Source organism: Biomphalaria glabrata, chromosome 11 (genome assembly GCF_947242115.1).
Source record: "Biomphalaria glabrata chromosome 11, xgBioGlab47.1, whole genome shotgun sequence".
Classification (NCBI taxonomy): Eukaryota; Metazoa; Mollusca; class Gastropoda; family Planorbidae; genus Biomphalaria; species Biomphalaria glabrata.
This window is the reverse complement of record NC_074721.1, coordinates 35,164,784-35,188,993: the sequence shown is the minus strand read 5'-3', so window position 1 is coordinate 35,188,993 and position 24,210 is coordinate 35,164,784. Positions and strand designations below refer to the sequence as shown.

Sequence of the window (24,210 nt, the reverse complement as noted above, 5' to 3'; positions counted from 1 at the left end):
TTGTCCGCTTCCCTACCCAAACATGGCCCCGCGAAATCCGTTTCGAATAGGGATCCACAATGCTTAAGTCCGGCCCTGCTATTTAGTGTTTGTAAAATCTTTTACATGTTTCGGATGTTCCTTCAGAGTTGACGATAGTTTACTTCCTAGTCAAAACCTCCCGCATGGGATGGGAGCGGGCAGGGTTTGACAGTCCAGCATGCAGCCATCCGTAGCGAGCTGTGAAAACGTGTTCTCCCCCCCCCTTCTTGTTTTTTTTCGTGGGGTGACTATCCGCAGAAATAAGAGAGTGATCTTCCCATTTACTTCTCGTCTGACCTGATTAGGGAAGAAGAGAATTATATCTAAAGATACTTTAAAAGAAACAAATCTTATATTAAGCCTACTTGTATCAATTAGTTTGAACCAGTGGTATAATTAAATTTGTAATAGATCTAGACTAAGAACAATAAATCTGTGCGATTAGAAATAAGAAATATTTTAGCAATTGTTTTAGTTTGGCTTTCACGCTTTTAGCTTTCTCAATACACTATAATCAAATCACTTGTCTGGACCATTTGGAAAGGGGTAGGAGGGAGAAATAAGGGGGTATCTGGGCGATCACTTTTTAAATGTATTTATATATTTGAAAAAAAGTGAGCGACCTGAATTCGAACTCTAGGGCTAAGGTCTCCTCAATGTAATACGGTAACCACTGTGCCAGGGAGATGCTTATGTAAGTAAGTTCTATAGTTATTTATAGTTATTTTCAAACATTTATATCTACTAACAATAGAGGGAACAAATGGGACGTATACCACCTTATCAGTCAAGTAAAATTTCTTTCACTTGTTGGAGATACCAAATAAAATAATGAATTACAAATAGTTAATTAACAAATTTGTTAATTTTTTTTTATTGATTCTTGTGTTGGCATGTTAAAGGAAACAATGGTGCAAAATTTCAGCTTGATCCAAGATTGGGGGTGGGAGAAATAACGTGAACAATCTTTCTAACAGACAGACAGACAGACAGAGTTGTAAAAAAAACAACAACAACAGCTTGACGAGCTCTATAACATATCAACATACCACGTGACTTAAACACACCAATCAATGTGCACTTCGATTAGGAGAAGGAGTCTTTTTCAAATTAATTTGAAACACCAGATAATGAATTAAGCTCAGAGAATGTGTAATTAAAGCATAGATTTTTACAGCTAAAGGTAAAAGGGTCTCAAGTTTTCGGAACAAAACCTTCAACTATCACAAGTAGATGGGATATAAATGTTAGTATAAAAAAAATCAGAATTCAGACTTTTATCAGTCCAAAGTTTATTCGTCAGTGCCAAACTGATATACAATATAGAAGAAATTAAAGTTCCCCTTTCAGATCATGGGGTCCAAAGGCAGGTGATGTATAGGACATCTGTTTCTATAGCCCATAGTTAATGAGGGTGTCATGTGGCCAGCACAACGACCAACTGCTTTTACTTTCCTCAACTAATGCTAAATACCCATTAGAGTTGGGGGTACTCAGAGGCGCCCAAAGATCCCGAAATTCGAAATTCCAGTCTTCACTAGGATTCGAACCCGGGACCTCGGTTCGGAATCCAGGTGCTCTACAGCTCAGCCGCCACGCTTCCAAGAAGTTTATATACTGAAATAATACTTCTTGAACTGGGATGTGGGGCTGAGAGGCCAAACCTCTGGGCTATGGCTTGGCTACCTTACAAGGGGGCAGAGTTGTCGTATGCTTAGCGCCCAAAGCCAGCGCAGAATCTTACTCCCAAATACTACCCCCCCCCCCCAAACTGTTTCACAAAAGCGAGTGGATCCTAGCGCACTGAGATAACTATAAGCATGAAAGTTGCGTTAAATAGAAGGAATATTTTAAAGAAAAAATAAACTTAAAATCATTATTATTTATAATAACTTACCTCACACATATTTTGTGTGTGTGTGGCGTAAACCATTGCTTGTGAAAACTAAAGTTCAACCCAACATCTTAAATAAACATGTTGAAAACAATATCTACCTTTTGTTTATAAAGCTCGACTTTAGAGTCTCAAATATCTATTCAGGGAATCATTGCTGTACTTTCTAAATAAGTCTACTAGGTCCTAGTAGTAAAGGTTTTTACTTTGTTGATACTAATGTAGTAGACAAAACAGAAAACATGCTGAAATTTCACTACATTCTAAACCTTTTCTTTCTAGGTCTTGTAAAACCAATTCATTGCCAGGGTAAGAGTTATTTACTTTAATTTTTTGATCTGATTTATCAATTAATTACAAAAAATAAATGAACAATAAAATTATATCTGTATGTTAATGTTATCATTTTTTGATTAACTCTTGAAAGCAACGTCGAAATACGTGACAACCATATTGTAAATTCTACTATCATAATATTGTGGTACATTCTTCTTCTTTGTAATTGTCGTAAAAGTTGAATCAAGAACTTCAGGAACTCTGGGACATGGGAGCTCGCTTCCATCTGCTTCTCTTAACAAAAATACTGTTCTGACTGGGAAAAATCCAAACAGATGTAAACTTGTTACATTCCTATTACCAATGGCTCATTTCCAAAGCAAGGCCAAAGACCGAGCACACCAGGGCAACTCCCCCAAATTACATCTCTGTACCACATCACCCCAAAGAGGTTTACTATTCTGCTTCCCTCTTGAACTTATCGTCTCATCTAACGACGGCTTCCACCCAGGCGCCACGTTGAGGATGAGAAGCATTACCCTGGATCTCGTTATATAATTAGATGACATGTTTAGTAAAAAGGGGGATATATTATGCCATTCTAATCATTCTGCCTTTCTGTGTTGTCAGTGCTAAATTTTATTGAGAGATTCTAATTTTGTCCTTGTGATTCTCTTACTTTATAAACTGTAAACAAAAAATAATTCAATTTGTGATGTACTGATAGTGTTTTAAATTGAACGCTCTTAAGTAGAGCTCTGCAGTATTTCTAAAGTACCATATTTTGTATTTTGTAACAAAAAACACTTTTAAAAAAAGAAGCTTATCTAAGGGACATAACTCCACGTCGTGTACAGATAAATATCTCAATATTGTACTTATGTTTTCCCCTTTTCAACATCAAACAAATTTACTTAATTATGACTATTTAATTAACTATTTTGTTTATTGATTTATTTGTTGTTTTCGACAATAACTAATTGAGAAAAGCTTCTATTGAATCCAAGAGTGAGAAATAACGTGTTCATGTATCTGACAAACAGCCAGACAGACGGTCAGAATAGTTGATAAAGCTTTGTGATGATATTTATAACAGGCAAAAAAATAGTCCTCATTCCTGTTCTAACCTATGGTATGCTTCAATCACAAACCGACTTTGGTTGAGGTCATAAAAATGAGACTGAAGCCTGAGCGTTTGTTCTGATCGCAACTATGTCGCCCATTCAGGCTGATGTGTCCAAAGGAACAGTCGCTGCCGATAAAGTTTGGAATCAGCGGCGTTTCAGGCAACATTTGGTGTAGCTGCCTAAACATAATCGGCTCCTGCATCTGCAGTGCTAAAAAGTGTAAAAAAAAAAGAAATTTTAAATAAACAAAAGCTGGTCGACACTTCCTGTATTTTGTACACCGGATACACCAAAAATCTAGCTATTTATAGTTTTTCCCGCCATGTATGAACATCTCCAATGGACAAAACTAAATTGATTGAATCGAGGCCAATCGTTATAGAAGGCCTCAACACTAACCTCACATGCATCGTCACATCCTGTGGGCAAGTTGGACCAATAGCTTGTTGGCACATCGAACAGACCTGCCCACGGGTTGTGACGATGCAGGTCAGTAGTCAGGCCATCTATAACGATTGAATACACTATTAACAAAAGTGTTGTCAAAAATATGGATACCCATCATGGGACAATAATTTATACGGTAAATGTTTTTATATTTCAGGGCAGTGCTTTGATTTTGAAAGCGGTGCACTACTCAGCACTGGGGGTGTTCCCGCCACAAGGAGCTTCCTTGCCTGTCAGATTGTAGCGCCCTGCCCCGCAGCGAATATTAGCAGCGTGGTATCGATAGACATATACACGTCTGGTGTCGTTCGTCTGGCCAGGGTCAGTCAAGACAAACAAGTGAACGTCTTTCAAAGTGATAAAGGTTTGACATTAGAAGGGGTCGGAAGGGTGAAGAAGAACGGCGTGTCCTACCTGTTCGTTCAATTCAACAGAAATACATTCACTGCTGAAACAGCGTTCCGGTGTGTGGTCTTCGCCAAAAATGCAAGAGGCGAGACATTCTTCATCAGCAGTACCACGTCCCTCGTCAGCAGCGCCAAGGGCGGCACCGTTTCCAATCTAATGCTGCCGCTTATGCTCACTGTTTCCCAGACTTTTGAAAATCACAAGTACCTGTTGTCCAGACTTAGCGGGTTCACCAGTCAAGAAGCCATACAGTACTGCGAAAATTTTGGAGGGTATTTGGCGGAAATAAACTCTGAGGAAGAATTCGGCGCGATTTTGGACTTTATTCAGTATTTCATGAAAGGCTATTCTGTCTTAATCGGAGGCACTGACGCTGCAGTCGAGTCCTCTTGGGTGTTCCAGCATAGTGGTTCCCCGGTAGAGTTTTTCAAATGGCATAACGGTGAACCTAACAATGTCGGCAATGAGGATTGCATGGCGTTGGCTTTCTGGCCAGCTAATGGGATATTAATGAACGATATTCCCTGTAGTGAAGAGAAAGTGGGCGTCAAATTCTTATGTGAGATAGAAATGGATTTGAAATAAAAGGACCGGAAATAATATAACGTGTTTGTACACTCATTTTGAAGGCATTACATCTTCCCTTGATCATGGAAATATTTTGGACTCGGATATGACCCGCGGCCTGTGGGCCTTAGTTTGGGTATTACGGATCTACTGATTGAAATTAGATCGATGTCCAACTTGAAGAATGCTCTCTTCACATTTTTTAAAAATTTCGCCACGAAAATAAAAGTAGAGTGTGAAAATATACCGTTCAACCGACATAATCATATCCAATATAAATTACTATAAAAACGGGTTTACCCGATTAGTTAAAAAGTTTCTTTTTTAAATTGAAAATACAATTATGTATTTTGTTTGCCTATTTTTAGAGCCCTCGGGGTGTGGGAGGGACATTAAACATAAACTAAGCAACTTTTATGCCAAGTTTTATCAAGATTGGTTAAACGGTTTTGATGTTTATTGGGGACATATATACATACATACATACATACATACATACATACATACATACATACATACATACATACATACATACATACTTACATACATACGCCTACCTCTGTGCTTTATATTGTAAGATATATCATTACAAAGTTAACAAGTAAAGTACAAACTATGTGAAAATGCTGAAAGTCTTTTAATATAACATTCACAGTTCTGGGATCTCGCATAGATAAGATTTTTGGTTTTTAAAATCATAAACAAAAAAACAAAAAGTTGACCCCATTAACCAGTTGTAATCTCTGCATATACTTAGACAGTTTTGATCTCTACCACCATCAGGCTCATTAGCATTCCATTGTAAATATGTAAGGAATGTATTATTGCGCAGATTGACCCAATGTCCTTCAATGTCCTCATCACTTCCAGATATAGATACGCAAATAAACTGTTTGTAGTTATTCAAGAAAGCTCTGACAAAGTGGAACTCATTTTCCTTGTCAATTTCTGCGAGATAGCCTCCATACAGATGGCAGGTTGCCTGAGCTGAGGTCGAGCTAAATGAGGCTAGTTGTTTAGCCAGATAGTAGCGTCTACCTTCAAAAACAGGGGATTTATAAAATAACATCTCCAAAGAATTAGCCAAGTTTTCTTGAACTATCTGAATTTGCTGCGTCATACTTGTCATTTGCTGCGTCATACTTGTCATTTGCTGCGTCATACTTGTCATTTGCTGCGTCATACTTGTCATTTGCTGCGTCATACTTGTCATTTGCTGCGTCATACTTGTCATTTGCTGCGTCATACTTGACATTTGCTGCGTCATACTTGTCATTTGCTGCGTCATACTTGACATTTGCTGCGTCATACTTGACATTTGCTGCGTCATACTTGACATTTGCTGCGTCATACTTGACATTTGCTGCGTCATACTTGTCATTTGCTGCGTCATACTTGTCATTTGCTGCGTCATACTTGTCATTTGCTGCGTCATACTTGTCATTTGCTGCGTCATACTTGACATTTGCTGCGTCATACTTGTCATTTGCTGCGTCATACTTGACATTTGCTGCGTCATACTTGACATTTGCTGCGTCATACTTGACATTTGCTGCGTCATACTTGACATTTGCTGCGTCATACTTGTCATTTGCTGCGTCATACTTGTCATTTGCTGCGTCATACTTGTCATTTGCTGCGTCATACTTGTCATTTGCTGCGTCATACTTGTCATATGCTGACTTAGGTTCAGCTGCAGTAATTCAGTGTCCTTGTTTTGATTAGCAGCTAAAAGGCTAATATTTTGTTCTAAATTTTTCCAAAATAATTCTTTGGTAGCCAAATTTTCCTTAACAATGTTCATTTGGAACACGGCATTTTCAATCTGAACAAATCTCAGTTGTTCGCTCAAAGTAGCCAAAGAAAGTTCACTTCCGGACACTGTTGCTGTAGATGTCAGCGTGACCTCTTTCCAAGAAAGACTTAATCCAACAGCTTGACACTTATATTGACCAGACATATGCAGGTTTGGGAACAGCCACTGCACATTTAAGTAGGAGCCACCTTTATTGTTGATGTTTCCTTTACAGGTACCGTCCCCTGCGTTGGTATCTTCAATAACATTTCCTGAAGCTAGTGAACAAATTTGAATATATTGAGAGTCTTCTATGGCTTTATACAGAGTAAGATTCGCTAAAGACAGAAATCCGGACATTTTTGTTAAAGCCAGAGAACAGTTGACACTTAAACTCTCTGTGACTCCTGGTTGTATATTCATTGGTTCCACTACTAGGCGCTGAAAGTTTCCTGTAAAATATTTTATTTAATTTTATTTTGTTAAGATACAATTAACTGCAGTTCCAATATAAATAATGTATATTATATGAGTGCATACACATACTATAAGATTTATCTACTCATACAGTTAAATGTCTTTGAATGCTTTTGATACTGAATGCGACTCCCAGAAGACTGCAGATAGTGACAGAGCTCTTGAAGGACTGCAGCTAAAGACATAGCTCTTGAAAGACTGCAAGTCAGAAACTCCTGGGCATTTGCACCAAATGGCAGAGGCTTCTTGAAGATTGCATAAAATGAATGAAGGTATAGGAATTCTAAAGATAAGAGACATAGGCTACTGGAAGACAGCAGCAAGAGACAGAGTATACTGGAAGACAGCAGCAAGAGAAAGAGGCAACTGGAAGACAGAAGCAAGAAACAGAGGCTACTGGAAGACAGCAGCAAAAGACAGAGGCTACTGAAAGACAGCAGTAGGAGACAGAGGCTAGAGGAAGACAGCAGCAAGAGAAAGAGGCTACTGGAAGACAGCAGCAAGAGACATGGGCTACTGGAAGACAGTAGCAAGAGACAGAGGCTACTGGAAGACAGCAGCAAAAGACAGAGGCTACTGAAAGACAGCAGTAGGAGACAGAGGCTAGAGGAAGACAGCAGCAAGAGAAAGAGGCTACTGGAAGACAGCAGCAAGAGACATAGGCTACTGGAAGACAGCAGCTAGAGACAGAGGCTACTGGAAGACAGCAGCAAAAGACAGAGGCTACTGAAAGACAGCAGTAGGAGACAGAGGCTAGAGGAAGACGGCAGCAATAGAAAGAGGCTACTGGAAGACAGCAGCTAGAGACAGAGGCTACTGGAAGACAGCAGCAAGAGTCAGAGGCTACTGGAAGACAGCAGCAAGAGTCAGAGGCTACTGGAAGACAGCAGCAAGGGACAGATACTAAAACAAGACATAGAGCCTTGCTTTGCCTAGCTGAAAGAACTGGCTCAAAGCTCTGTAAAGGAACCAGCCAGTTTTTTTTTTACAGAAGAATAACAAAAAAATAGAAACTTCTATCGTCACATCCATCAGCTACTGTAGTTATTAGCCTAGGCTGTAGCCGGTCAATCCGCGCTCACTGGCTACATTCCAAGGCACAGAAATACCTTCCAAAGACTTGGCGATGACATAATAGCTCTATATCGATAACGAGGTACGAGCAACTATTAACAATTTATTTTTTTTGGTCCGTATACAAATATACAAAGTAGAAAAGAATACGAATTACTAGCCTAATCTAATTAATTATACATACAGTTCATTGCATGTATTCTTAATAATAATGTTTATCAATCAATTGAACAATGAATAGTAATAAAACAGCAAAGCTTGTCTTGAAGTCCAAGGATTAAGAAGTGCAGTATTTTAACTGCTTACACTGACCTAGATATGATATGCATATTTTGCAACATCCAACGCAAATCGTTGTCTGTCGACGGTCGACTTAAAGGCTCTTTTGAACGGTCTAGGGCTATAGGCCTGTCTAATGTAATATTCTTGTGATGCATGAGCTGGTCTTTAGATTGTTTCCAGGGCATCCTCCATATGGGATAGGTACCCTGCCCAGCGCAGCAGTAAAACAGCCGTGTCTCTACTATGTCTACATCGGCATTTATTGATATTTGTAAATAGAAGCAGACAAAGGTAAATCTATAAAATTGTGACGATTGATTTTGATAATTACCTGTCTTGAACATCAATAACATTACTGAATACATCATTATAAATTTCCAAGTCATTTCTGAAACAAAAGTAAAGCAACCATATTTAAATCAGACAAGAATAGCAATGATTGTAAAATTAGACTACTACTGGCTGTTTGGATCTGTAAATGGTTGTTATCATTTTTCTCTTATGCAAATAAATCATCAACTTATAGCGAGTTAAATAAAAAACATCTTTGTCTTGTTCTACGTTCTGCATTTCTTACTCTGAAAAGCGAATCACATGCTTACAAAAAGAAGGCCGCCAATGTTCACTGATTGGGACCAACTATGGATTTGTAAGCCTCAAGGGAGTTAAGAAAGATTGTGTTCCGGATTTCCTGTTCTTATGTCGATTATGTCCCATTTATTATAGAGTCCTCGTAGAAGTCTTAGCTCTAATTCTTTCCTTAGCAAACTTTACAAGCAGTTTCTGAATCATTTTTAGGCAAATATTTGTAGGAGATAAAGGCATGGAAGAGTGGCATGATTTTATTAATGGTACTGTTAAATATGACCATTACATACATGCTTCTATTTTGAAGTAACGTCTGTATTATATAAGATAAGATAAGAAGATTTTATAGGAACAGCCACTGCACATTTAAGTGGGAGCCACCCTTATTGTTGATGTTTCCCTTACAGGTACCGTCCCCGGCTACAGCCTAGGCTACAACCTAGGCTAACTACAGTAGCTGATGGATGTGACGATCGAAGTTTCTTTCTATTTTTTCTTTTTTGCTATTCTTCTGTAAAAAAAACTGTCTGGTGATTTAAAGAGCTTTGAGCCAGTTCTTTCAGCTAGGCAAAGCAAGGCTCTATCTCTTGTTTTAGTATCTGTCAGTTAGTGCTGTCTTCCTGTAGCCTCTGTCTCTTGTTGCTGTCTTCCAGTAACCTATGTCTCTAGATGTTGTCTTCCAGTAGCCTATGCCTCTTGCTGCTGTCTTCCAGTAACCTATGTCTCTTGCTGCTGTCTTCCAGTAACCTATGTCTCTTGCTGCTGTCTTCCAGTAACCTATGTCTCTTGCTGCTGTCTTCCAGTAACCTATGTCTCTAGATGCTGTCTTCCAGTAGCCTGACCATTACAATGAAATGAGTATTATTCAGATTCTGTCTGTTCTATTATTCTTTTAAATATGAAAAGGGAGCTAATGAACGTTCAGACGTCCTGAATTTCCAAAACTCAATCAGTCCATCGGCATTAGAAACTTAAGACTCAATGCAGGGCCGACTCAATGTAATTGGAGGCCCTAAGCAAAGTGAATTGGGTGGCTCCATATGAAATAAAAAAATAAAAAATAATAATCAGAAAAATACGCAATGGATGAAAATACGTTCAGTATCTAAATCTAAATAAAAAATTAGAGCATATAGCACAATTTCAGTGTTGTTCATCAAATGTTACACCAATTCAACATCATTAAACATATTTGTATAGATGTCATTAATTCAGCTTAACCAAAATTATCCGAATAAGATTTGCTTCATGGAAAATTCATGATCACCGGACTAAAGATGACGTTTTGACATTTTACCAAAAGAGACAATGGTCTTCTAAGATATGTAGTCTTATCTTATATCTTATATAATACAGACGTTACTTCAACAAAAAGAAGATAATTAGGTCCTACGCGTCATGCATTTAGTCAAGTATATTGACCAATGACCTAAATTCTGCCAAGTCACTGGTTTTCCTGGCTAGCTCAGGCAACCCATTCCATGCTCTAATGGCACTAGGGAAGAAGGAGCACTTGTACAAATTAATCCTAGCATATGGAACGAAGTATACGCTATTATCTTTGTGTCTTTCTGAGTATTTTATTAAATTTTATTTTTGTATTTGAAGATTATGGTTCAGTGTTTTATGTATAATTGCTACTTTACTTTTGAGTCTTCTGTCCTGAAGGCTTTCTAAATTTAGTGATTTTACTAAAGGTGTTACTCTAGTCAAATGTGAATATTCGTTTGTTATGAATCTCACTGCTCTATTTGTGTCTGTTCCAGTTTCTTAATGTTTTCTTGAAATAAGGGGTCCCAAACAGAGAATGCATATTCTACTATAGGCCTAAGCAAAGTTAAATAACATTTTAGTTCTATGTTGTTATTTGATTTATAGAAATTTCTTTTACTAAACCCTAATACTTTTTTTGATTTTTTGATAGTTTCATCAATTTGGGGATTCCATGACAGTTTTATAACTCCTAGGTATTTTGCGTTTTCAGTCTATGTTACTTGTTTACCACGAATAAGATAAGTGGAATTAATTTGTTTTAGTTTTTTTTTTTGTTACTCTTAATAACTGACATTTTTATGGGTGGAAAGACATTCTTCAATTTGATTCCCATTTCTGTAATTCATCTAATTCTATTTGTAAAATATCTGTGTCTTGTGTTGTTTTCATTGTTCTATATTTTATGCAATCGTCTGCAAATAATCTGACTTTTGTTCCTGAACTAATGCAATTTGTAAATCATTTATGTAAATTAAAAAAAGTAGTGGACCCAAGACTGTTCCTTGAGGTACACCTGAGTTTACTGTTATTGGTGTTGATTTAGAGCCATTTATTATTACAGTTTGATCTCTCCCTATCAGAAAATCTTTAATCCACTGATGCAATGGACCATTAATGCCGAAATATTTTAATTTTCTAAGCAAACTATGGTGGTGAACTTTGTCAAAAGCTTTGGACAAATCTAGTAAGATAGCATCTATTTCCTCACTATCATCTAAACCTTTTGAAAAATCATCAATTAGTCCTTTTAGTTGTGTTTCACATGATCTATATTTCCTAAAGCAATGTTGGTATGGATTAAGGACATTATGTTTGTCATAGTGGTTTATAATACCACTTCATACTATGTGTTCTAGGATTTTACATGTGATGCTGGTAAGTGATAGTGGTGTGTAGTTTCCTGGGTCAGATTTTTTTCCTCTTTTAAAAAGGGGTTTACATTAGCTTCTTTACAGTCCCTTGGTACTCTGCCCTGGTTAAGAGATGCCTGAAAAAGTATTTTGAACACTGGTGCTAACTCATTGCTTATTTCTTTATTAATCTAGCTGGAAAACCATCCGGTCTAGATGCTTTATTCGATTTGATGTTGACTAATAGTTTTTGGATTCCCTTTTCTTGTACTTCTATATCTTCTATGTTGTCTATTTGGTTCAAATTAAGTAATATGTCTTTGTCTCCTGGGGCTGAGAATGCTGATGCAAAGTATTTATTTAGGATGTTAGCTTTAGTTTCATTATCATTATGTGTTAAGTTATCTTCTCCTTTTAATGGCGCTATGCCTGTTGTTTCCATTTTCCTAGACTTAATGTATTACCATAGCATTTTGTTGTTATCTTAAGATATTACATTGTTTATATATTCACTCTGCAGCTGTCTGCTTAACTTTTTGGGTAAGGTGTTTAATTGTTACATACTTTTTATAAACTCGTTCTGCTTTAGTTTCTTTGAATTTTCTATATAGGTTTTCCTTCTGTTTACAAAGCTTCTTTAATCTATTATTAAACCAGCATTTATTTATTTTGTTTAATGTGTATTTAGTTATTATATGATTTTCTATAAAGTTTTAAATGAAATTCCAGAGGTCATCGACTAGTTGGTTGAGGTCTTTTTCTGATAAGAATGTTTGTTGAAAGTATAATGCAACTTGCTGTGGTTATGTTTGGTTGCATTTATATCTTTATTTATTCCATTTAACTGTGTATTTTAATGAAATCATGGTCTGATAGACCAGGGATAATATCATAATCTACTACTAATCCAGGTCTGTTAATTAAGAAGAGATCTAATGTGTTGTTTAATCTCGTTGGTTTTTTAATGATTTGATCTATACTTCGGTTGTGTAAAGTTTCTACGAAGAGCTCATTTATGTCCTTAAGGTTTTGATGTTAATCTATGGTTAGTGTTTTCCAATTTATATCAAGTAGGTTGAAATCACCTATAATCCAAAAAACTTCATTTTTATTTGTTCCTTTAAGTGTACTTAACTGATTACATAGTTCTTGCATGTACTCTAAACTAGAGTTCTAAATATTCATAAATAAACCTTGGATTATAGTAGAGCTAGGCGAGCAGACATAGAAGAGACACATAGTTCTGCTATATTTGAGATTTGATCCAATTTTCGCAATTTTGTTTTCTAAAAAAATGTCTTTTGAGTCCTGTGCTAGGCTCCCTCCTATTTGCTGTTGCCTAGTTTGCCTATGCCTAAGGCCGGCCCTGCTCATTGGTACATAGGTACTTGGGTTTTATCACTCAGCTATCACGCCATCACTACATTTGAAATCTTTTTTGTTTTTTCTAATTTTATCAGTAAAAAATACACTTAGTTTTAATCATTTTAAAGTATTTCCATTCGCGTACAGGTCAATGTAGGATGTCTGCCTGGTCGTTTGGACTTATCGATGGTCCAGGGTTCAAGCCCTGCCCCCGTCGTCCTGTGGGAGGTTTGAACCAGGAAGTAAATCATCTTCAACTTTTAAGAAATACCATTAATTGTATTACGAGATTAATTTTCCTTTTTTACTTATGCTAATAGATCATCAACTTATAACGAGTTGTAATATTTTTGTTTAACCATTGTCTTGTTCTACATATTTGCGTATCTTCACATGATAAAACGAATCATTTGCTTACATTATGAAGGCCGCCTATGTTAACTGTAAAAACATTTCACAAACAAACATATACACTCTGAACCAATTGGACTATAACTGCGATAATGACGTCAGTCAGGTACATATAAACCTCTTGCTCAGGACCCGACAAATCAGATGCTGGTATGGCCCGGCGTTAGCTCACTCAAATTAACTCAATACATCGATACATAACTAAATGCATAGCTTAAGATTTTAAGAAACGCAGAGCCATCATGCCTTATAGTTAATTAAAATATGCGTGTTATATATTGGCGAATCGAATCGAACTAAAAAACATTCATTTACCTTAATTAAAATGCGAAAATAAAGTATGTAAACAAATAGAATGTCAACGTCAACTCTTAGATACCATGCGTACTGTAACTTGTACCATTTAGATATCTAGCAATACAACGTTAAATTACTTACACGGAATATAATTAGAAATCACACTTTTCATTTTACGACTTGTGAAATCATAAAAAAAAAGAAATGACATACAACGATAACACTATCGTATTGCATATGTTGCTATAGGTTTTGCATCACTGATTTGAATCAATATTATAGCCAGGAAAACCAATGGCTTTGTAGAGTTACGATCTCTAATTATCATGAACGAAAAGATTAACACAGATAATCTTAATTTTAATAGTCCTCTCTTTTAAACAATTTAACGTTTTAAAAATGTATGTATGTATGTATGTATGTATGTATGTATGAATGTATGTATGTATGTATGTATGTATGTATGTATGTATGTATGCATGCATGCATGCATGATGCGTAGGACGTAATCATCTTCTTTTTTGAAGTTACGCCTGTATTATATAAGATTTAAAAAAAAGAAATTATTTTTCTCGGGATTTATTTCTTTTCTCGGTTCTTAGTTGTATCCTCTGTGTTTAATCTTTACTTGGCTGTCAATTCACTTATCGGTTGTTAGTTCTATCTCTGAAGTTAGATACTTTTCTCGGATTTGAGTTCATTTCTTGAATGGTAGTTCTTTTCTTTGGTGCTAGCTCATTTCAATGATCATTTAAGAGACTGGCTGAAAGGAAAAAAATACACACACAAAACATCACAAGTGACAAGAATGTTGAAAGTCCCGCATAGAAATCAAAACCGTTTGACCATTCTTGATAAAACTTGGCAATGATGTTCATTAGATTATGGCGAAGACCGTAGTGAATTTTTAATGTCCCTACCACTACCAGAGAGCCCCCGAAAATAGACAATAGTACCTAATTGTATCTATATTAAAAAACTAAACATCTTAAAAAGTTGGGTAAACCCGTTTTCACAGTATTTTATATTTGATATGATTATGTCAGGTGAACGGGTAAACCCATTTTCATACTTTACTTTTATTTTCGTGGCAAAATGTAAAAAATGTGAAGAGTACATTCTCCATGTTTAACATAGATGTAAATTCAAACCAGTAGATGGCCTCGGGTCACATCCGGCTAGTATATATATATATAAAATACTTTCTAACATTGACGAAAAAAATGCGCTTCCTGATCCTACTTTTTGATCGAAAAGAATAGGTTTCCTGTCTGCTATCAGAGTGCTAATTGGACACACGTAATCAACGTTCTATGAAGCAGTACAACATCTTGCATAATTTGATGTGTAGTTTCTTTAACTACGTAGCAGTACAACTCCATGCTTCAGCTTATCTGTAGTCTCTTTAATGTTTTGTAGGCAAGAAATACGATGTTGCCGTTCTGCAGCCCCAGGCATTTAAGGGTTAAATACTAGCTGATACAGTTTGGTAATAGTAGTTAGATAATAATATTTCATATTTTTTTTATATTTACATTTTACTGATTAAAAAAACCCCAACCTTTTATCGAAACCTCACATATGCATTTAACTTAAAAGCCTTTACCGATTTGTTTTGCTTTGTTTGGTTTGTTTTATAAGTTTCGGACGTTTCTTCAGACAAGACTCCCCCCTCCAAAGGTCGGCAGTGAATGTAATTCGGCGGGCGTTCGAACTCGGGACGATAATTGCGACAATCCATAAAGAGTTTCACACGCCCACGCAGTCATTTATGTGCATTTTTGTTTGTTTTACATGTTTCGGATTTTCCTTCAGAGTTGAAGAAAGTTTACTTCCTAGTCCAAACCTGCCGCAGGACGACGGGGGATGGGAGCGGCAGGGTTTAAACCCTCGACCGTCCATATATCCGAACGACAGTCCAGCGCGCAAACCGCACGACCAGGCAGCCATCCGCATTATACTTCTTATATAAATAATACCCTTGAAATGTAAAAGAACTGGTATTGAGTAAATTATTCTGTGAAACATTCTGAGATTTCTTCTTAACTTAATATTGTGGTCCCTTAAATAATATAACCAGAGAAAAATGTCTAACAAAACTAAAATAAGTCAATTTCACATAAGACATTTAAAATAAGTCTATTTCACATAAGACATTTGGCCTCTCCAGCGGGTTATTGCAGACAATATCATTCATTCTACTCTGTCTGCTTTTTATCAACTCGATGCATTCCTCCTGCCCATTGAAATTGTTCGGCTCTCCGTCGCTCCAGTCAAAAACATTCCGTGTTGCTCCTGTGCGTTGGGAGACCCATCTGCCATCAAACGCAGCGTCGGTTCCTGCTACGTAAACTTTGGCCACGTCAGAGCGTGTCAGGAAGTTTTCCAGGAAGATCAGCTCCACGAGGTTGTCAATCTCAGCCACGTAGCCTCTGGCGGACTCACACGTGGCCCTGGCCAGGCCGAAGCTCGCAAACGTGGCTCTGGATATGAAGTACAACTTATTCAAATAGGCTGAAGGTAAGAAGAATCGTCTGTCGTCTAGGCTCACGCTGATTTCTGCAAGAAAATACATTTATTAGTGCAGGATTCGCGCATATTAGCTACACAAGCTCTAGCTTTGGATCTCCTCTTGTGCTTCTCTCCCCCCTCCCTCCATAATACAATATTATCCAAATGAGTATAATTTATATACTGAAATATACTGTATTAATTTAATATAATTGTTTATTGGTTATAACATAATAAAAAATAATAATTATAAGACTAATAATAATAATAGTAATAATAATAATAATAAATAATAATAATAAATAATAATAATAATAAATAATAATAATAAATAATAATAAATAATAATAATAAATAATAATAATAAATAATAATAATAAATAATAATAATAAATAATAATAATAAATAATAATATTCTTTATTATCCATAATGGACGAGAGAAATAAATATTGACATTATCAGATCGTTCCTCGGTATAAATAAATGTGATGATAATAATAATTATAATAACAATAATAACAATAATAATAATGACTCATTGCACTTTTTAGCGAGATCAAGAAAGTATTTGTACTCTAGACTTTACAAATACTGAAGTATCTTCATTTTTGAATTTTGAGGAAATAGAACGGACCCATTGCTTCTTCCAGGACAGCGATGAATATGAAATGAATTAGGCGGTAAATATTATTCACCAATGAGTCGAGTGTTTACTGAGGGTAATTCACAACCTCATGACCAAACACAAGAGGTCGGTCTACTCCCTGACTCGCACCCCACACAATTGAGAGGTGCTGTTGGTGGTAGAACAAGAGGAACCAAAAGGATCAAATGGACGAGAGAAATGAATATAGACATTATCAAATCGTTCTTCCGTGTTAACATTTGTGATGATAAACCTCTACCAGGTTATAGGCAAAAACTCTCCCTGGAATTTAACAAATTATACATTCCTAGGAACATCTTCGTTGCCTGTCAGAGGGCGGTACTGCTGCAGACCTGCCACATCACCAGAAAATTCCTCAGTGGAAACTGTTAAAGGGACTACGATGAATTTTGTTTCTCTTTAGCGAAACTCGACCCTGGCAGCGCCAGAGAATGACTACTCGTTCATTTCTAACATAACAATAACAATAATCTTTATTAACATACGGAAATTTGTCTTACAATTTGTGCATTACAACAAACAAAACATTATGACTATAGAAAACCAAAATATACATTCACACAAGACTAAACTCATAATTTACATTTGAAATGTATATACCATGTATCAAGTAATCTATATTATAAAGTAGAATGTGTGGTGTATGTATGTATGTTACTTATAGACATCAAAATCGCCTGACCAATCTTGATAAAACTTGGCAGGTATGTTTCTTGGGTACCAACTTAGACCTTAGTGTATGTATTGTAGCCCTAAAACAAACGTAAGACCCTAAAAAACAAATAATGTTGTCCGACTCTATTACAGCTATAGTATTTTATGGATCTAGGCCATGTCTACAATGTTGACATTAGAAAAGATAGAAAGGATTTAGACCTAGATCTAATTTTAAGAAATACACTTTGCGCAGATAGTTTTTTACTTTGACACATGAAAATACAAAAGAAGATCCATTGATTTCATTATATAATAAAATTAACCTTCAATTTTGTGTTTCAAAAGCATTTTTTACATAAATTAGTTCCTTATATCTGTGACTACAGATTTCCTGACGAACATTCTTTCATTAGACAATACCGTAATGAATCGCGTACTAAATATTAATTCGTTTAATTGTTTACTTTATAATCCCATCCCTAGATCTAAAACTCTAATTCAACTCTAAGATGATAAAACTTCTCTTCGCACAGATAGTTTTATACTTTAACACATAAACAAATTAATTAAAGTCCATTCATTTCATATTTTGATCAAATAAACATTCAAATTTGGTTTTCTAAAGCTACATCCACCCACGAAAGCTGCGAAGCCGAGTTGAGATAGGCCTAGATCTAGATCTATATTCATTCATGAATCGCGTACAAAAAATTATTTCGTTTAATTGTTCACTTTATAATCCCATTCATTTAACAAAGCTATCGCTCTTTTCGTTTGTAATAGATATAAATTTATCGGCTTCGGGTAATCCCATTTTCGCAAACCTAATTTTATTTTCGTAGCGAAAGAGAAAAAACTTGAAAGAATCATTAGTTAAGTTTAACATACATCTAAATCCAATCCACTAGATTAGTAAACACAAACTTAGACCCGAAGGCCGCGGGTAAAGTCTGGCGAACATCCTTTCATTAGACATTACCAAATGGTTACACATTAACAGTGATTAACACATCTCTCTACTTCCTAGATATAGGTCTAAAACTCTTATTGAACTCTAAAATAATAAAACTTCTTTTCGCAAAGATAGTTTTATGCTTTAACACATAAACATACTAATTATTGTCCACTCATTTCATATTTTAATCAAATTAACATTCAAATTTGTTTTTCTAAAGCATTTTTAATACATTCGTTCGCTGTTCGCTAAATAAAGCTGCGTAGCCGTGTTGAGATAGGCCTATATTCATTCATGAAAAAAGGTCACGCATGCGCAACATAGAATGAACTCTATAAAAGGCAACTAGATTAGTGTAGATTTAGATCTATGTCTATCTCAAGATCTACTTTATACTTTAACACATGAACACAAAATTAAGTCTATTCATCTCAATTTTTAATCAAATATATGTAGGCCTACAAGCAAATGTTTTAATTTGGAAAAATGGATTTAATCCTATTAGCTATTTTGATTTGATAGCTTCATTCACACTATTTTTACATTGACACATTCGCTTTACTTATTACATTATTATTTCGTTTAATTGTTTACAAAACACTCTCAGTGACTATATCGAAAGTAATGCGCAAATAAAGACCCGCGGGTCGCGGGTAACATATGTCTAGTTATATTATAAAAGTAATAAATTGCTCCTGTTAAAAGAATCTTTGTTGTGTTGTTTTTTATTAGAGTTTTTAAAAGTTATTTTTTATCAATCATAATTATTTTAAGTTAAATATTGTAATAACTTAAGTGAGGCAACCCGCCAAGGACATTGACGTTTATTTACACGGAGACATGACAAACACAAAGGACATCTGCCTTGAGCACAGCATCTCCATCTTGGCTCTCTCCTTGGGCGGAAATCGTTAGTCTCTTATGTCAACATCCGACTTGTCTGGTCACTGATAGTGCGCACCTTCTTTCTGCACTATCTTGGATGGCGGTGCGCATGGCAAAGTCATAACATTGCCCCCGTCTTAGCACTTTTCGTCCCGAAAAGAAACACTGCAGCTGAGGTTTGACAGTTCAGGTGGAGGTCGATCAGTGGGAACCACAGGCGGCAGGGAGCGTGTTCCCCACGAGGCCATCCGCATTGTTTTCTTCCAGTGCCGCTTTCTCTTTCTCCAGTTGACCAGGCTGTTGTTGCGATAATGACGTGGCCGTTTGCCACACAAAGAGATAGGGTCGAGCACTGTTTTCTTCAGCACAGCCGTTGATCGGACACGCTGTCTCAGCAGACCTTCCCGACAGACGCCTCTCAAGGGAGCTGCAGGTTCGCTTACAGCCACGTTGCAAGCAAAGTCCAATGCACCGCAATCATCCTCAGACAACAGTCTTACGTCCAGAAGATAGGTCTCTTCAGGTTCAAGTGGAAAATGTCTTCCTCTTGACAGCTCAGATTTAGAGTGGTTTGATTGACATTCATCTATGCCAATGTCGATGATGGTAGAAGTACATATGCCCTGTTGGTGGTTTTCTTGGCATCTAAATTCTATGTGTGATGCGCCGCACGTACAATTCATGGTAAACTTCTGGATGCAGTTGTCAAGCTTCGAATTTCCTTCGTAGGCACCGGAAGATAGGCAGAGGTCTTTAAAGTCCACAGCAACAGGCTCGAACGCAGACCCAACGTTGTCTTGATCTGTCCGGCTCATTAAGGTACTGGTAACAGGTACAACAGGAACAAACGCTTCATGCACATAACAGACTTCAGTTTCTTCATTTGTCTCTTTCCGTTCGACTCGGTACATCCCGTTGAGATCATCACAGCAATCGCCATCACGTTTCTCGTCTTGAAAGTCACAACCACAAGACTTGCCCACAACACAGACACAGACGGCGCTCAAATCCCCAGCGTCTCCGTCACCACTGTTTGTGCAACCACAGTCTTGACCACGCAACTTCTTGACCAACGAGTCTACAGGCAACTGCTCCTTTACCAACGAGTCTACTCCTTCTTTCAGCTGAGACACCATTTTATCTACCTTGTTCCCCATACTGTTCATTTGTTCACACATTGCATCAATACCTTCATTTATCTTGCCAATAAGCTCTAAATCTCCGGTTCAATTTCAAATAGGTAGGTCTCCGGATCTTCGTCTTCATCAATTAGGGCTTGCCGGAGACGAGCTGTAAGCACCAAGCTTCAGGCGTCTGTAACGAAGTTCCTGCCTTAGCTCTTTAACTAAAAGCTGGTCTAGTTGTTTCAAAGATGCCATTGTGCTAGAATCCTACCTCCTCTCGTTGAGTCGCCTATAATCCCACTTCTGAGACCAATTGTTATAACTTAAGGGAGGCAACTCAACGAGACATAGACGTTTATTTACACGGAGACATGACAAACACAAAGGACATCTGCCTTGAGCACAGCATCTCCATCTTGGCTCTCTCCTTGGGCGGAAATCGTTAGTCTCTTATGTCAACATCCGACTTGTCTGGTCACTGATAGTGCGCACCTTCTTTCTGCACTATCTTGGATGGCGGTGCGCATGGCAAAGTCATAACAATATTTATTATTTCTATATTTCTCACCAGACAGTTTACATATCAAATTAAACAAAAATAAGCGGCCTGGAGCTGAAATTAAAACAAATGATGAATTAACATGAAATATGTAGTTAAGATACTGGGAGAATAAGGTCATGAGGTTACCAGAATAGCATGTAAATTGACCATCAAGGCTCCCTATTAAGAACTTTTCAATTCATTTATCTGGACCCGCATCGTCACCCATCTAGAGCCCAGAGATATAATTTTTTTTCACAATTGGTTCCCCAACAATTAGATAAATATTTTTTTTACCATAATGCTAATATTATTTGTTAGGCCTACTTGTGGTGTTTCTGTACAAGGGACAATTTGCCGCCAAAATCATCGTTTGCTACCCACACAGGTAAAGGTGGGGAGAAAATGACGCGTGCCTTATCTGACAAAGTAAACATTACCAGAAAGAAAGTTTGAATAATTAACAGAAGGTCGACCTGTATTGTTTAACCGACATTTCGGCACAGTCCCAGATGATCATTTGCCATCTCATTTCATCTGTCCGACTTTGATCGTAGGGGTGCTGTGAAATTCTCATAATCATTGTCGAAGTATTAAAATTGATAAAATGAAATAATAAATAAATTTATACAACCATTCAAAGATTGAATACGTTAACCCATTATAAACATTGGCATAACGAGCTTACCAGTAGATACTGAGACCTGAACAGCTCCTAGCAGTAAAAGAGACAGCCTGAAAATCCTCATCTTAATAATGCCAAGAGGTATTCCTTTTCATAAGCTTAAATAAAGAAAATAAAACAAAGTGTATACTTAAAAACTACTTTGAAATTTCGGGAATTCCCCGAACACGACTCAAATGTAACTTTGTATTCAGTATAGAGTTCAAATAAATAATCGACGTTGAAGAACATTTTACGCACTTTCTTGTGTGCGTAAAAACAAGTAATATAGACCAAAAAATCATTCAAAAAAAAAAAAACAACCCCAAAGCTTATCTAAGGGAAAGAATTCCGCACTTTCTATATCTCTCAATAATGTATAAATTATTTCACTTATTGGATATCAAACAAAATAATTCATTATCATACAGACAGACAGAAAGTTGATATAATCTTTGTAAATAATGGAGAAAGAATATAGAAACATATGCTCAGAAAGAATATAGAGACATATGCTCAGAAAGAATATAGAAACATATGCTCAGAAAGAATATAGAAACATATGCTCAGAAAGAATATAGAAACATATGCTCAGAAAGAATATAGAAACATATGCTCAGAAAGAATATAGAAAAATATGCTCAGAAAGAATATAGAAGCATAGCCCAGAAAGAATATAGAAACATATGCTCAGAAAGAATATAGAAACATATGCTCAGAAAGAATATAGAAACATATGCTCAGAAAGAATATAGAAACATATTCTCAGAAAGAATATAGAAACATATTCTCAGAAAGAATATAGAAACATATGCTCAGAAAGAATATAGAAACATATGCTCAGAAAGAATATAGAAACATATGCTCAGAAAGAATATAGAAGCATAGCTCAGAAAGAATATAGAAACATATGCTCAGAAAGAATATAGAAACATATGCTCAGAAAGAATATAGAAACATATGCTCAGAAAGAATATAGAAACATATGCTCAGAAAGAATATAGAAACATATGCTCAGAAAGAATATAGAAACATATGCTCAGAAAGAATATAGAAACATATGCTCAGAAAGAATATAGAAACATATGCTCAGAAAGAATATAGAAACATATGCTCAGAAAGAATATAGAAACATATGCTCAGAAAGAATATAGAAACATATGCTCAGAAAGAATATAGAAACATATGCTCAGAAAGAATATAGAAACATATGCTCAGAAAGAATATAGAAACATATGCTCAGAAAGAATATAGAAACATATGCTCAGAAAGAATATAGAAACATATGCTCAGAAAGAATATAGAAACATATGCTCAGAAAGAATATAGAAACATATGCTCAGAAAGAATATTGATCAACGTAAAAGTCCGATGTACATGAGATGCTAAAACTGTTTTAAAATACATGACGTTTACATTCTATGTCCAATGACATCTAGTTGCTCAGGAGTGATTTCTACAGCCATCCGCGCATATCAAATATACAAAATCGGAAGACTTACAAATAAAATAGAAACAAATAGTCCTACGGTTACCTACATCTCTTGTAGTTATCACTTGATCCAGCGACTGAAAGTGGTGGCCATAGATTATTAGTTGAGCCAATGGCTTGTCTCTTTATCGACCACTTTGAAGTTTTTTTGTCATTTATTATAGAAACTAATACATAAATAGTGGTTTAAAAATAATAAATATAACATTTAAAAGAAAATGTACAATTAACCCTTAAAGTGCTGAGCTTTTTTACAATTAGTGCACACAAAATGGAATTACAATCCTAGTGTTTAGATGCTAATCTATCACACGCATCTAAAGGGTTAAACTAAACAGAGAGAGCGATAGAGAAAAGTCGATATATATTTTTTAATAACTACTTTGCGTAAACAACATCAATACATTTGCCTGTGTAGGTGAAAACGTAATAGATACAAACTATCGTCATTTATACATGATGATGTCATAACATCGTAGGAGGGCAAGGACCCTTAAGTACTTATCGCCTAATAGAAAATCCGACTAAATACACATTATGAAGAGAATGTTTCATCTTCTTGACACAAATGAATGGCATAACAAGGTACATCATAGAGCTATAACATAAGAGAATAGAACAGAAAATCCTATCTACTTGTTTATCTGTACAAGTCATTTGACCTGCAACGTCTTCTGATCTGAGCCTTAAAAATTGCCCTTTTAGGCCCATAAAAGCATTACTGTATTCAATCTTTGAATGGTTGTATCAATTTATTTATTATTTCATTTTTGTCATTTTTTATACTTCGATATCTATATTACTCATGGTTATATGGGTTCTTGACAGAAGCTACGCAGTCAGTTGGGTGTACTCGGCAAACACATTTTCTTCCCATCTTGGACTTATTTGACTGATGTCCTCTCGCGCCGTTTGTTCTCCACTGAGATCGGTCATAGGCGTCTTCCACAGCCTCTTCCCAACTACTGCCAACGGATTTTTAGTCTTCTAAGATGGTGCGACGTCATCTTATACGTGAACGTCTTCCTTTCGCTTTCTTCTTTTCATCTTCCATGTTAT

At 36.2% G+C, this 24,210-nt stretch overlaps 3 protein-coding genes across 6 annotated transcripts; 1 reads left to right on the top strand and 2 right to left on the bottom strand.

Annotated features, from left to right (window-relative positions):
• Positions 1-2,075: 2,075 nt before the first annotated feature.
• LOC106067935 (macrophage mannose receptor 1-like) lies at positions 2,076-4,778 on the top strand. Its single transcript, XM_056005015.1, has 2 exons — positions 2,076-2,224; positions 3,923-4,778. The coding sequence occupies exons 1-2, from the start codon at positions 2,158-2,160 to the stop codon at positions 4,756-4,758; spliced, it is 903 nt and encodes a 300-aa protein (XP_055860990.1). The 5' UTR covers positions 2,076-2,157; the 3' UTR covers positions 4,759-4,778.
• Positions 4,779-5,368: 590 nt separating this feature from the next.
• Positions 5,369-15,621, bottom strand: LOC129921811 (uncharacterized). Its single transcript, XM_056004780.1, has 3 exons — positions 13,672-15,621; positions 8,700-8,756; positions 5,369-6,987 (listed from the first exon to the last, which is right to left on the bottom strand). The coding sequence occupies exons 2-3, from the start codon at positions 8,752-8,754 to the stop codon at positions 5,390-5,392; spliced, it is 1,653 nt and encodes a 550-aa protein (XP_055860755.1). The 5' UTR covers positions 8,755-8,756; positions 13,672-15,621; the 3' UTR covers positions 5,369-5,389.
• Positions 15,622-15,776: 155 nt separating this feature from the next.
• Positions 15,777-23,297, bottom strand: LOC106067936 (perlucin-like). Of its 4 annotated transcripts, none has more exons than XM_056004784.1 (3): positions 23,195-23,297; positions 21,684-21,778; positions 15,777-16,212 (listed from the first exon to the last, which is right to left on the bottom strand). In XM_056004784.1, the coding sequence occupies exons 2-3, from the start codon at positions 21,742-21,744 to the stop codon at positions 15,782-15,784; spliced, it is 492 nt and encodes a 163-aa protein (XP_055860759.1). In that variant the 5' UTR covers positions 21,745-21,778; positions 23,195-23,297; the 3' UTR covers positions 15,777-15,781. The 4 variants fall into 4 exon arrangements, with proteins under 4 accessions (XP_055860759.1, XP_055860757.1, XP_055860756.1 ...); XM_056004782.1 differs by having other exon boundaries at positions 23,199-23,297; XM_056004781.1 differs by having other exon boundaries at positions 23,162-23,231.
• Positions 23,298-24,210: the final 913 nt, after the last annotated feature.